General features: G+C 37.0%; 1 protein-coding gene across 9 annotated transcripts in view; it reads right to left on the bottom strand.

Annotated features, from left to right (window-relative positions):
- Window positions 1-13,759, bottom strand: part of FAM135A (family with sequence similarity 135 member A) — a 162,149-nt gene that overhangs the window by 21,831 nt on the left and 126,559 nt on the right. For 7 of the 9 annotated variants that reach the window (XM_055534765.1, XM_055534764.1, XM_055534768.1 and 4 more), the window contains 6 exons: window positions 12,986-13,140; window positions 10,410-12,768; window positions 7,065-7,231; window positions 4,872-4,963; window positions 4,248-4,345; window positions 1,183-1,334 (listed from right to left, as the gene is read on the bottom strand). In XM_055534765.1, coding sequence (XP_055390740.1) covers window positions 1,183-1,334; window positions 4,248-4,345; window positions 4,872-4,963; window positions 7,065-7,231; window positions 10,410-12,768; window positions 12,986-13,140 — 3,023 coding nt within the window. The remainder of the gene's footprint in view (window positions 1-1,182; window positions 1,335-4,247; window positions 4,346-4,871; window positions 4,964-7,064; window positions 7,232-10,409; window positions 12,769-12,985; window positions 13,141-13,759) is intronic. The other 2 variants (XM_055534770.1, XM_055534771.1) reach the window with 1 other exon arrangement.

Below are 13,759 nucleotides of genomic sequence, written 5' to 3'. Positions count from 1 at the left end.
GGGCTCAGTAGCTGTGGCACATGGGTTTAGTTGCTCTGTGGCATGTGGGATCTTCCCGGACCAGGGATTGAACAGGTGTGCCCTGCATTGACAGGCAGACTCTTAACTACCAGATCATCATGGAAGTCCAGTTTTCTGTATTTAAGTGCATCTTCCCCTTAAGTAAAACCTCAATCACCTTGGAGCTGGTTTTTAAGACTACAGACTATTCATTTCTACTTTTGTTGATTCTAACATTACTGGGGTGAACGAGGAAAAGAGGAAAAAACCTTTTAATTGATTAAAGCTGCTAACTGCAATGCTATCTGGGGAAAAGTTTAGTGAAGGAATAAATTTAAAGGAAATAAATTTAAAGTACTGCATCTTATTCATGCTGGGTTCTACTTTATATTATTTATATGTTTCATTTTTTTTCTCTTGCCCTCTTTTTGAAACTGTAAAAATCTAGATCAAGCCAGATTTTGAAAACCACCCTTCAAAATGAGACTCAAATGAAAATGTTGTGGTTTATCTGTCAATGAAAGAAGTAGAGGAGAAAACGGAAATAAGAGCCTCAAGGCTTGATGAAAAAAAGTCAGGATGAAACCTAATTTATTCTTTCAATGAGAATCAATTGACTATACTAGAAAAGCCATTTAAAAATTCTAAGGGAAAAACAAAGCCAAATAAGTGTAAATCAAGTAGAAGATCTTTCTTAATGAGAATATTTATTCTAATAAAAATTGAGGTCTTAATTTTTATTTTAATTTCTTTAAAAAGTTTAGAATTTATTTTCTCATAATATCCCTTTACTGTTATCAAATCAAAATCAGAGTTAACATTCTATATAAAATATTTTATAACTTTATGTTAATTATAGATATTTATTATCTGCTCAGCTAAGAGAATAACAGAATAATCTGTTTATAATACTAACATTTACTTAAAATAAACACTTAATGAAAACAAGAGAAAAAAATGCTCCAGTGGCTTGACAAATATCTCAATAGGATATCATTTTCTGAAAAGAGTTTTATCAGCTTATTTCTTATGCATGATAAAACAGAAAAATAGCTGCATCTTTTGTTTCATGAAATTCTATGTATGTGACAAATTGGCTCTAAAATAAACATCAGAAAATATTAAATTTGGATTAAATCTCCCCAGGCCATATTTTTTATACTGAACAATAAAACTTCTTACCTGTATTAACAAGAGCACTGCTATTGTAGAGTGTACCAAGGTGAGGTCCAGAAAGTGAAAGAAAGGTATGAAGCCTGCTGAGGTAATATTTAAACCGTGGTCTTGTAAGCACTGAACGGATTATTAAATTGCCCAAAGAATGTCCAATAAAGCTATAAAAGAAAAAAAATGACATTTCTCCCATAGCATTAGTTTTAAAAACAAAAGTAAAAGCTGTTATCACTATACAGAGATGTGAAATACTAAGAATTTCTAATACGTTTTAAAACTATGATTTGATACTCTGAAATGATGTAACTACATTTTGAAGGAAAAAAATGTGACAACGTAGCAGAAAATTCCTGATTATATAATTTATATATTTAATCTATAGAAAAAAGATATTACTTACCAGAAAATTTTTACTCCTAGTTTGCAGCTGCTTAGAAATACATTTAAAAAGTAATAATACATTGACTACATGATAAATTTTCCTTTTTAGGTATACACAGCAATTACAATAAATTGTGGAAAATTCTGAAAGAGATGGGAATACCAGACCACCTGACCTGCCTACTACGAAATCTGTATGCATGTCAGGAAGCAACAGTTGGAACTGGACATGGAACAACAGACTGGTTCCAAACAGGAAAAGGAGTACGTCAAGGCTGTAATTGTCACCCTGCTTATTTAACTTCTATGCAGAGTACATCATGAGAAACTCTGGGCTGGAGGAAGCACAAATTGGAATCAAGATTGCCAGGAGAAATATCAATAACCTCAGATATGCAGATGACACCACCCTTATGGCAGAAAGTGAAGAACTAAAGAGCCTCTTGATGAAAGTGAAAGAGGAGAGAGAAAAAGTTGGCTTAAAGCTCAACATTCAGAAAACTAAGATCATGGCATCTGGTCACATCACTTCATGTCAAATAGATGGGGAAACAGTGGAAACAGTGTCAGACTTTATTTTTCTGGGTTCCAGAATCACTGCAGATGGTGATTGCAGCCATGAAATTAAAAGACGCTTACTCCTTGGAAGGAAAGTTATGACCAACCTAGGCAGCATATTAAAAAGCAGAGACATTACTTTATCAAAAAAGGTCTGTCTGGTCAAGGCTATGGTTTTTCCAGTGGTCATGTATGGATGTGAGAGTTGGAGTATAAAGAAAGCTGAGTGCAGAAGAATTGATGCTTTTGAACTGTGGTGTTGGAGAAGACTCTTGAGAGTCCCTTGGACTGCAAGGAGATCTGAACAGTCCATCCTAAAGGAGATCAGTCCTGGGTGTTCATTGGACGGACTGATGTTGAAGCTGAAACTCCAATACTTTGGCCACCTCATGCGAAGAGCTGATTCATTGGAAAAGACCCTGATGCTGGGAAAGATTGAGGGTAGGAGAAGGGGATGACAGAGGATGAGATGGCTGGATGGCATCACCGACTCAATGGACGTGAGTTTGGGTGGACTCCGGGAGTTGGTGATGGACAGGGAGGCCTGGCGTGCTGTGATTCATGGGGTTGCAAAGAGTTGGACACGATTGAGTGACTGAACTGAACTGAAGTCATGATTTAAAACAAAATAATGAAATCGTATCAGTGAGGATGATTTAGGAGACATTACATCCCCATTTCTCTTATTTTTGGTCCACACTCCACACTGGGGGAGTTCTTTGACTGAATGCATTTCAACACACAGGAAATATACATGCATTTTCCTACTTAAGTATAAGATTATACCAAAATAATAACTAATACAGAGGATTTCATCTTTACCTAGGAATAGCTTAAATCAAAACAGCCTTTTCTGCTTCCCATTATTTTACAATAGACAGTACATGAATCCCTGGGGACAATTAACAGTGAAAGAAACGAGCCTGAGAGCTGTCTCAGCAACGGTTTATAGACAACGACTAGGGAGGAGCTGACAAATTTCTTGAAGCTGGGAAGGCAAGTCTGATATCAAACGGTTCTCAATCAGCTAGATCAAGCTTCTGGATTTTATGGCTCACTATAACTGACAATCTAATCTAAAAGAGGCATATTCTTGTGGATGAATTAAAAAAAACTGAAACAATAGACTTACTTTCTCATTATAAAATAACAAATTAATAAAAGGAATACAAGATGACTACAGAAAATTTAGCAAACAAATGAAAATCCATAAATGACAAAAATAATTAGAAAACAATCTCTTCTCCCCCACCCCTGAAAACATACTCACATCTCCCACCATATTCTAACAGAAACATTTTAAAAAAATGACTTCAGATAAAAACCTGCTTTTCTCTGCTCTTTGTCCCTACTCTATACTAACTGGAAATGGACTGAACAAAGGCCTATAGTATAAAGAGCTGGCCTCCTACCTGGGATATGACAACCATCAACTTATTCTACTCTTTTTTGAGTCAAGAAGATTACTTTTTAATTTTTTCTTTATTTCTTACTGGAACAGAAGAAACAATCACTTTTCTCTCTCATTTCTACTCACAACATGTGATTAAAGAATGAGACATACTGGTTTCATCATCATCTCTTGCTTGGGTACTCTCAAAGTATAGTCATGACACTGAAAATATTCTTACAGTTTCATTTCTTTACATATATCTCCCTACAACTTTTCTTTTTGGGAGCAGTTTTATTGAGATATAATTCATATACCATACAATTCACCCACTAAAAGTGTACAATTCAATGGTTTTTAGTGTATTTACAGAGTAGTGCAGCATCACTATAAAAATTTTTATTTTTTTTATTTTTTTATAAAAAATTTTAGAACATTCCACCACCTTTAAAAGAAACCCTACATTCTTCACTTATCATCAGCCCCCATTTCCTTCTCCCTCAGTCCTAAGTAATCACTGATCTACTTCTCTCTCTATAATTTTGCCAATTCTGGCCACTTCACATAAACAGAATTATACAATATGTAGTATTTCCCTAAAATGTTTTAATTTTTTCTCTTTATATTAATTTGAATTGCTGTCTACTATATTTTAGAATAGGACAAAAAATTTCCAGACAGTCTGTGTAATTTTTCTATAATTCATAGAGACATAAAAATAAGTTATGTAAATTAGAAAAGTTACCTTATTTTTGAGACTGTTAGACTATATATCTGAATATATTGTATTATCTCATCCAAAAGGCGATCAGTCATGCTATCAAAATCAGCAAAAGTATCATTCTAAACAAAAGCAAAACATACACATTATATTCATTATATTCACAGGAAAAACTGAATAAAAACATTACCTTTAATTTGGGTACTGAAAATATGGTTAAAGATCAGTTTTTTTTTAAAGAAGTTAGTGAATGTAATATTCATTATACTAAAATGAATAAGCAGTGAATTTCCAGGAAAAAAGGCTCAGTTTTCTCATTAATACTTTGTTTAGACTGTTTAGCCCACTAACAGAACTGAACATAAGGTTATTTAAAATGGTTTAATTATTTAATGAACTATTTGCATAGAAATGTGAAATACTAGAAATTTTGCATATGTAAAGAGCTCAAAAACTGAGAACTAATACAGTTATGTAAAGTTTAAAAATAAAATAAAATTAAAAAAAAAAAAGATATGCATGAATGTTAAATTTTATAGAAATCAGAAAAATTATTTCTACTACTACAGACATTTTGTAGTAAGCAATATTTAGGTAGAAACTGGTAGAAACATGTATGCTTTCACGGAAAACACAGCCATACTGTACCTGATTTCTTTCAGACATAAGAAAATCAATTCTTTCCCCAGGCAGCCCAAGTTCAATGTAAGTTTTTACTAATCGGAGATCTGCACTGTTACCTAGAAAATGAAGAAAATGAAAATTCTGTCTAAAGGACAAGATAAAGCAAAAGATGCAGCACACATCCTCACAGGTTGTTAACCATCTTGAGGACATGTGGAGGGCCTAAGTCAGCTGTGAAGAGACAAGGCCCTGTGCACCAGAACCCACTGTGTTCATGTCACGGCTGATTGCCATCAGCAGACAATGTTCCCCAACAGCCTGTGTCTTCAGAGGTCTGGATGCACGATGCTATCAACCCCTCACGCCCACTCCGGCTCCCCGTCTGTCCCACGGTCAGCACATGGTGTGCTGACCACTGGCAATGGCGGCTGTGAGTGACCAACTGACTAACTCGTCACCATCACTCTCTGCATGAGCGTTTAACCAAACTTGAGTGCATTTTCGATTTAATCTGTTGACTTTTTCTTTGGCAGTACTAGGTCAGACAAATAGAAATAAAAATCCATTTAAATAATCTAAAGTAGTTTAATTACTAACTTAAAAGATATATATAAATAAAAAATATTTATAACAGCTATCATACATAAATATAAATAATCAGTATATACATATGTAATATATAAATATAAATTAGTACCTTTAAAAATTAGTTTAGTGGCTTTTCAGTTAATTCTTTTGGCTTACTCAGGAATATATACATATCATTATCAACTGCTGAATTTTTACTTTATCCCTCTTTTTAGCTATGTCATGAACAGACAGAATTAACTGTTTTATTCCTGATTTTTAAAAGAAATGCCTCCAGCATCTCACTACTAGGTATATGTTTTCCATGAACTGTAAGTATATATGCTTAATTACATTAATGAATTAGACTAGTGCTATTTAAGGCTTAAAGTTTGATGCTTACTTGTCATAACTGGAAATGAATATTGAATTTTATATTACTTGATTTACTAATATAGTATATTTTATTAATAAATTTCTTTATATTTACCTATCTTTGCATTCTGGGAACTAAATTCTATTTGCTGTAGCTACTTAAATATATTGATTCATTTGCTGGAGGGTTTTGGGAGACATTTAATCAATTAACGAATTCATTTTTCTACAACGTTATTTGAGTCTTATTAAGTATATTTATGTTAGATTGCTCCACTTTTCTTTGGAGTGTCTTATTCTGGACCAATTTCTATAACATGGGATAGTGTTTCTTGGAAATTTCAAAGAGGACTTTATCAGAGATTCTATTAAGCCAAGAAACTTTTCTTGGAGGATAATTCTTTGAAAATTTTATTAGGGGAAGGAAACAGGTTAGTATTTGAGGTATTTTATTTCTTGGGTTGCAGTTTTTTTTTTTAATTAAAAATATCCAATTTAATGATAATTTACTAGTTTAGACCTGTGGTGGCTCAGACGGTAAAGAGTCTACCTGCAGTGAGGGAGACCGGAGTTGGACCCCTGTGTTGGGAAGATCCCCTGGAGAAGGAAATGGCAACCCACTCCAGTATTCTGGCCTGGAGAATCCCATGGACAGAGGAGCCTGGCAGGCTACAGTCCATGAGGTCGCAAAGAGTTGGACACGACTAAGCGACTTCACTTGACTTGACTTGACTCTGCTAGTCTAGAGATATCTGGTATCTTCTAACGCAGTTCCTAACCAAGAAAAATAGGCTGCTGAGTAACCAAAATAGTTGTTATAAAATTAGAGCAAATAAGAACAGGTATTAAAGAATTTAAATTATACCCTAATTAATCAGTGAATCTTTTATTCTTAGGTATTGATTTCTCTTATCCATAAAGTTTAAAGCATCAAGCTAGACAGAAGCAGAAAGACAACCAAAGGGATACAAAATGATTGCCACGAGTGACAGCTGATGAACATAACAGTAAGAGAGCAGACAGAAAAACCCCAAGTTAATATAAGCAAAATGTCAGCATGTGGATATCAATTCCAAGGAAAATTTTCTTTAAAAAAAAATCTAATATTATACTTAGCAAAATCAAACATATCTCTGTTTTAGAATGTATTTAAGATAATAATTAATATCAGCAATTTAGAAATCTTTCTTCAGGTCAATGATTAAAACTAAATGAGATCTACTAGGAAAAGAAGATACTGAGTTGGTACGGGTTATATCCACAGATGTTACACACCGTCTAGGCCGTGCACACAGACAATGAGATGCACTCCATTTTCATAATGGTCCTCCTCCTCCTCCTCCACGCAAAAATAAGGGACTGAGGATGCCAGCAGAGGAACATCGCTGTACATGAACCCGGGGAGTTTAAGTTGCTTCAATTCATCTTTTGCCTGAAGGAAGCTAAAGCAAAAAGTTATAAAAGATATTCTTTACTAAGTATTACATTCAGTTTTTAGAACCAAAAAGATAATCTGCTGAATTTAGAGAACTACAGAAAAGGAAACCCAGAAATATTTGATTTTAAAATACTGAAATATGTGTGATCACCTAAATGATTTAGAAATTAGACAGTGATTTTCTTTACTAGGGCTTCCCTGGTGGCTCAGCTGATAATCTGCCTGCAATGCAAGAGACCTGGGTTCAATCCCTGTTTTTTAGTACATACTCTGATCAAATACAATAAGTAATTACACCCTGACATCACTTCAAAATATTCTTTTAAATTTGAAATCCACTAGAAAATATTAGGAATGGAGTTATGCTTTTTACAGAACTTTATATTCTATGCAGAGAAAAGCTGGGAGAAGTACTGCAAAGACTAACAGTCTGATGCTGATCCTGTGACCAAATCTTACCCTCCTTGATCCTTTTTGTGCTGTATGTGCTTAGTCACTCAGTCATGTCCGACTCTTTGTGACCCTATGGACTGTAGCCAGCCAGACTCCTCTGTCTATGAGGACTCTCCAGGCAAGAATAGTGGAGTGGGTTGCCATGTCCTCCTTCAGGGGAACTTCCCGACCCAAGTTTTGGACCAGGGTTTCCTGTATTGCAGGCAGATTCTTTACCAGCTGAGCTACCTGGGAAGTCCCTTGCTCCTTTTTAATCTTACATAAATGGAAAAAAAGGCACTATTCTACACAGTGTACTGGTGAGAACGGCAGGTATTATATTTAGTAGATTAAGTTATTTGTATTTTTCTCTAAAAATATCAGTAAGAAGGAATAGAACTAAGGGGGGATGTGATTAAATAAAATTGGCACAAACATATATATTCAACTTGGGGATTGAGAACATGAAAAATTATGAACTATTTTAATATTATATGATTTGGGCTGATGAAAGTAAAACTCAAGTAAGCTGCTGAACACTAAACTGAGGGGGACACACTGGGTGAAGAATACTGCTTTCATGTTTGGTTCAGGAAGAGACTGAGCTGCCAGGAGGTGGAACAACTTCCTCCAACTTCCTAGCACAACTGTCATTGTTTAGTCACTTTGTGTCCAATTCTTTGCATGTCCATGGACTACAGCCTGCCAGGCTCCTCTGTCCATGAGATTTCTCAGGGAAGAATACTGGAGTGGTTTGCATTTCCTTCTCCAGGGGATCTTCCAGACCCAAGGATTGAACCTGTGTCTCCTGCATTGGTAGGTGGCTTCTTTACTGCTGAGCTACCAGGGAAGCCCCCTCCTAGCACATTATAATTCTTCAGTAGGCGCTTCTCAACCTGGTTCAAAACTGGGAATGGAGTATGTCAAGGCTATATATTGTCACCCTGCTTATTTAGCTTCTATGCAGAGTACAACATGCACAATGCCGGGCTGGATGAAGCACAAGCTGGAATCAAGATTGGTGGGAGAAATATCAATATCCTCAGATATGCAGACGACATCACCCTTACAGCAGAAAGTGAAGAGGAACTAAAAAGCCTCTTGATGAAGATGAAAGAGAGTGAAAAAACTGGCTTAAAACTCAACATTCAAAAAACTAAGATCCCTCCTCCCAGTGCACCAGCCCCAAGCATCCAGTATTGTGCATCAAACCTGGACTGGCAACTCGTTTCATACATGATATTTTACATGTTTCAATGCCATTCTCCCAAATCTTCCCACCCTCTCCCTCTCCCACAGAGTCCATAACACATGTATACCTGTGGTGGATTCATTTTGATATATGGCAAAACTAATACAATTATGTAAAGTTTAAAAATAAAATAAAATTAAAAAAAAATAAACTAATATCTTATAAGTAAAAAAACAAACAAACAAAAAAAACCCAAAAAACAAAAAACTAAGATCATGGCTTCCAGTCCCATCACTTCAAGGCAAACAGATGGGGAAACAATGAAAACTGTGACAGACTTTATTTCATTGGGCTCCAAAATCACTGCAGATGGTGACTGCAGCCATGAAATTAAAAGATGCTTGCTCCTTGGAAGAAAAACTATGACAAATCTAGACAGCAATATTAAGAAGCAAAGACATCACTTTGCCGACTAAGGTCTGTAAAGTCATATATGGCTGTGAGAATTGGACCATAAAGAAGGCTGAGCACTGAAGAATTGATGCTTTCCAACTGTAGTGCTGGAGAAGATTCTTGAGAGTCCCTTGCAAGAGGTGAAATCAATCAATCCTAAAGGAAATCAACCCTGAATATTCCTTGGAGGACTAATGTTGAAGCTGAAGCTCCGATATTGAGGCCACCTGATGCAAAGAGCCAACTCACTGGAAAATAACCTGAAGCTGGAAAAGATTGAAGGCAAGAGAATGGGACGACAGAGGATGAGATGGTTGGATGGCATCGCCAACTCAATGGACGTGAGTTTGAGCAAACTCTGGAAGATCAAGGACAGGGAAACCTGGCGTGGTGTAGTCTGTGTGGTCACAAAGAGTTGGACACGGCTGAGTGACTGAATAACAATAAATTCTCATCTCAGTGGGTTCACTAGCTGTAGGCACCATGGATCTCACTTATGTGCACAGATAAGAATAATCTGGGAACTTAAAAACCTACAGTAGCCAAACCCAGACATTTTACTCTAGGGATTATAATTCCATCTGGATTAAGGTGGTAGACAACTGTGCCATACTAGTAAATCTATGCCATCTTCAAATTTTTCTGGATTTTTTTTTAACTGGACCATTAAATCTCAATTCTGGAACCACTGACTTAGCTGAGGCAATCTGAGTCTGGTAGGCTGAGGAAGTTTCTAGTAATTATCTAATATTGTCCTTAATTGCTAGATGTCCTTATAAAACCTAACTTCTATCTGGGAGTAAATGCGGGAGAAATGATGGGGAAAAAAGGGTTTTAAGCTCAACTATTCCACACTTTTACCACACAACTACTGATGAAAAAGTTATATCAGGGATGTGTAGCCAATAGAAGAGGACAATCATACAGGAACCTACAGGTCTGTCTCAGGCAGCATACTGAGTTCACTTCTCCATTCTGGACAGCTAATCAAATAAATACTTTCTGTATTACAGAAGTCAGAGAACGTGAAATATGCATGTTTCCAGAGAAAGATACACACATGTTCCCTCTCTGGCAGCTCATGCTGTCGTGCTCCACTACTTACGCTTGGATCTGAGGCTTTGGCGAGTTTTCGTACCAGGACAGCGATGAGGTGCAGCTGTGGGAGGCGCTGCTCGGCTGCTTGGTAACAGCGTCACATTTACTCTTAGAAGAGTACTTAACGCCACAAGGGGACTCTCGTGGTGCAGACGGGAAGGACAGACAGCCAGAAGTACAGACAGTAGGCATGGTTATGCCATCGCTCAGATAGTCGCCGGCCAGTCTTTCAGACTTGGCAAGTCTTTCTCCTCCCAGGTCAGCTCCGTCTGCACAGTGAGCATCTCCCGCGGCCTCCAGAGAGGAGTAATCTGCCTCCTCATAATACCCGTTTTGAACCATTTGTTGATCCTGCTCTTCCTCTTCCTCATCTTTACCCTGATCCCGCTGAGGACTACTCATTTCTTTCCCAGAAGTTTCTTTCTGAGGGTTAACTGAATGGCTGTAGCTAATAGCCCATGTGTCAGAAACATCCGTACTGCTTTGACAGCCAAAATAATTTTCCACAAGCCCTTGCTTTACCATATCAGGACTGGCTGAAAAAGCATCACCTGTACCCAGGTAAGTTTCATCTGTAACTGCAGGGGCTTCTGAACACATTTGTTTGGGATTTAATGCATCACTGTTTTTTCTTTTCACAGTTCTATCTTCACTGCTATCTGCCCTGGTGGAAACGGAACCTGAAACGACACAAGGGGTGCCTGAACAAGCCAGTTCTGAACTTAACGGAACTGTGGTTCCTACAGAGTCACTGGATTTATCAGGACTCTGGGAGTCTTTACACACAGTGTCCAAGTTAGGTTTGGAGCTGCAACTACTTTTCACATCACTAGAAGTATCTTCATCTGAAAAAACAAATTGTAAAGGGTCTTTAGTGCTTGAATTTAAGGAATGTATTTCTATAGTTTCATTGTCCGAATGCCCTGAAAATATGACACTCTGCTGCTGCAAAATAATACTTGACTTTTTCCTATCGTCACATTTTGGCATATCAGTTGTTCCTAGATTTAACACAGTTTTGCTATCACTTAGGTGGCATTCAGATACAGCAGATTTCTTAGGATTTTCATCAGGTGACAGCTCGTCATCAGAAGGCAGAGAATTTATGGAGGTTAAGGACGACTGGATCTCACTGAAAGCACTTGTACTCTCAGTACAGTGACTGCCTAGTGAAAACTTTACATTACAGTCAGGCTTCATCAAAAGCTGAGGAAATAACCTTTCACTGATGAAAAGACCTTGCCCTGGTACAGTTTCAAAGACTATGTCAGGGTTTGGATGTGCTGCAACAGAGCTTGGCTCACTTTCCACACCTGAGTCTGAGAACCGAGATGAGGCACACGTGGCACTAATGTCTGGTAACTTAATGGTGTCTCCACTCACTACAAGGTGGTATTCTCTTGTAGAAGCAGGTTGATTATTTCTTAACTTAGCTAACGATTCCCCGACAGAATGACACTTAGCTTCCTGCAAAGCTTCCTTTTCAAGTGTTATTTCCATAGGTTTAGATTTACCATTAGAGTCTAAGGACTCAAAGTTGGGCAGTTGTAAATTATCCACAAATATTTCATCTTGTTGAAGCTCTGTCCAAGGTCCTATTTTAACAGTTACTTTCTCTCCACTGAAACAGTCTTTATTACATGGCTTAACTTCAATTGTCCTAACTCCTGAAGTGGGGGCAGACTGACGATCATGGCAATCGTCTGATGAGCTTCTGGATGCCACACTGTGTTCCACTTGTGCAATTTCACTATCATCCTGGGAGATACCAAGTTTACCTGAAATGGACAAATTTGCACAAAGATTTAGGCTGCCAGAGTTCAAAGGATCAAACAGGTCTGGTTGCATATTTTCAATGTCTGGAGACTTTTGTTCAGTTCTTTCTGTATTAGCTGGCAAATAGCTAGCTTCCTTTTGACTTGTCTGTCTGATGTAGGTCTTTGGATCAAAATTATATCCATATATTGTGGGGTCCAGACCTTCCTTCTGACTATGTGTAGGGTTGCCTTCAAAGCTTTTAAAGAGATCATTTGATGCTGTACTTTTCAAGCATTTGTAGCCTACCAAAACCACCAAATCCTTAGAGTTCTGTTTTATTAATTTTTTTGTGTTTTCAGGTTTCATTGTTTTCATGAGCTTAGTAACCTTAACCTTGGATTTATTTGATTCTTCATTCTTTCCTTTCAGAGACTTTGTTAGCTGCTTTTCACCTTCTGTAGACCAAAAACTGGAGGTCCCAGCAGGTCTGATTTTCAACTCTGGGCTGGAAAGTCCAGCTAGAGTGCTTTCTTCAGTCTCACATTTATCCATTCTACTGGACTCTGATCTCTGAAGACTCTGAATTCCCATCCAGGGTGCATCTAAGTCTTTTATCCAAAGAAAAAGAAATTCAGATTTAAGACAAGGTGTAAGAACTTATATGATTAAGACTACTTTTTCTGACTATAACTTTCTAATATCCTCAAAAATAAATAAAACTGGAGGGGGGAAAAAGTCCTACATTAAGGAATGGCTTTATGTATAGTAGGTATAATATACTGCCAATGACACATAGCTTACATATTATAGTTAGATTACACTTACCTTCAGTAACTGAATCTAAATACCTATCTTCAAAGATAATAGGTAACGAATTGAGATCTCCATCTAATTCACTACATTCAATAGGCAGGGGTGGGAGAGAGCTGCAGAAGGAAGTGTTTTTGATAGCGGTGCACATCTGGAGATGACTCTGAGCACTGAAAAACATGTCTCACGTCAGACTGCAACCGAGATAATCACACCAGTTCCACCTCATAGTCCCCCAGGCACCATCAGTCATGTGCTCCCCACCACTCAAGACACAAGCTCCTGACAAAGGAGTTCCTTGCTCAGAGATAAAAACTGCTACAATGAAAATTATTGACTTACAAAAATTATGGTTTACTGACAAATGTTATTTCAAAGCGATTTATCTGTACTTAATATATGCACTTCCTAATTAGCTGAGAATAGCATAGAAGAGAAAGACCAAAAGCTCAAATGCCTACTAATGATTTGACGATAATGTTGAAAAAAAGTGTTCCATTCCTACTGCTTACTTAACACATACTGATAAACACAACAGATATTTTTAAAAAGGTATATACTTTTCTAATATAAAAGTTTTTTTTAAATACTTTTTCTTATGAAAAATTTCCTAAACAAATCAAAGTACACAGAATAGCAAAATAATCCCGTCAGCTTCAACAATGAGCATTTTCCCTCTTGCTTTGTCTCCACTCACACACCCTATGATTATTTACAGTTCTCTTTTGAGGTACAGTTCACAGGCACTGAAACAAATACACCTTAGCTGTACGGTTCTGGTAAGTGGAC

Source organism: Bubalus kerabau, chromosome 9 (assembly GCF_029407905.1).
Source record: "Bubalus kerabau isolate K-KA32 ecotype Philippines breed swamp buffalo chromosome 9, PCC_UOA_SB_1v2, whole genome shotgun sequence".
In the NCBI taxonomy this organism is placed as follows: Eukaryota; Metazoa; Chordata; class Mammalia; order Artiodactyla; family Bovidae; genus Bubalus; species Bubalus kerabau.
This window is presented reverse-complemented; position numbering and strand designations above follow the sequence as displayed.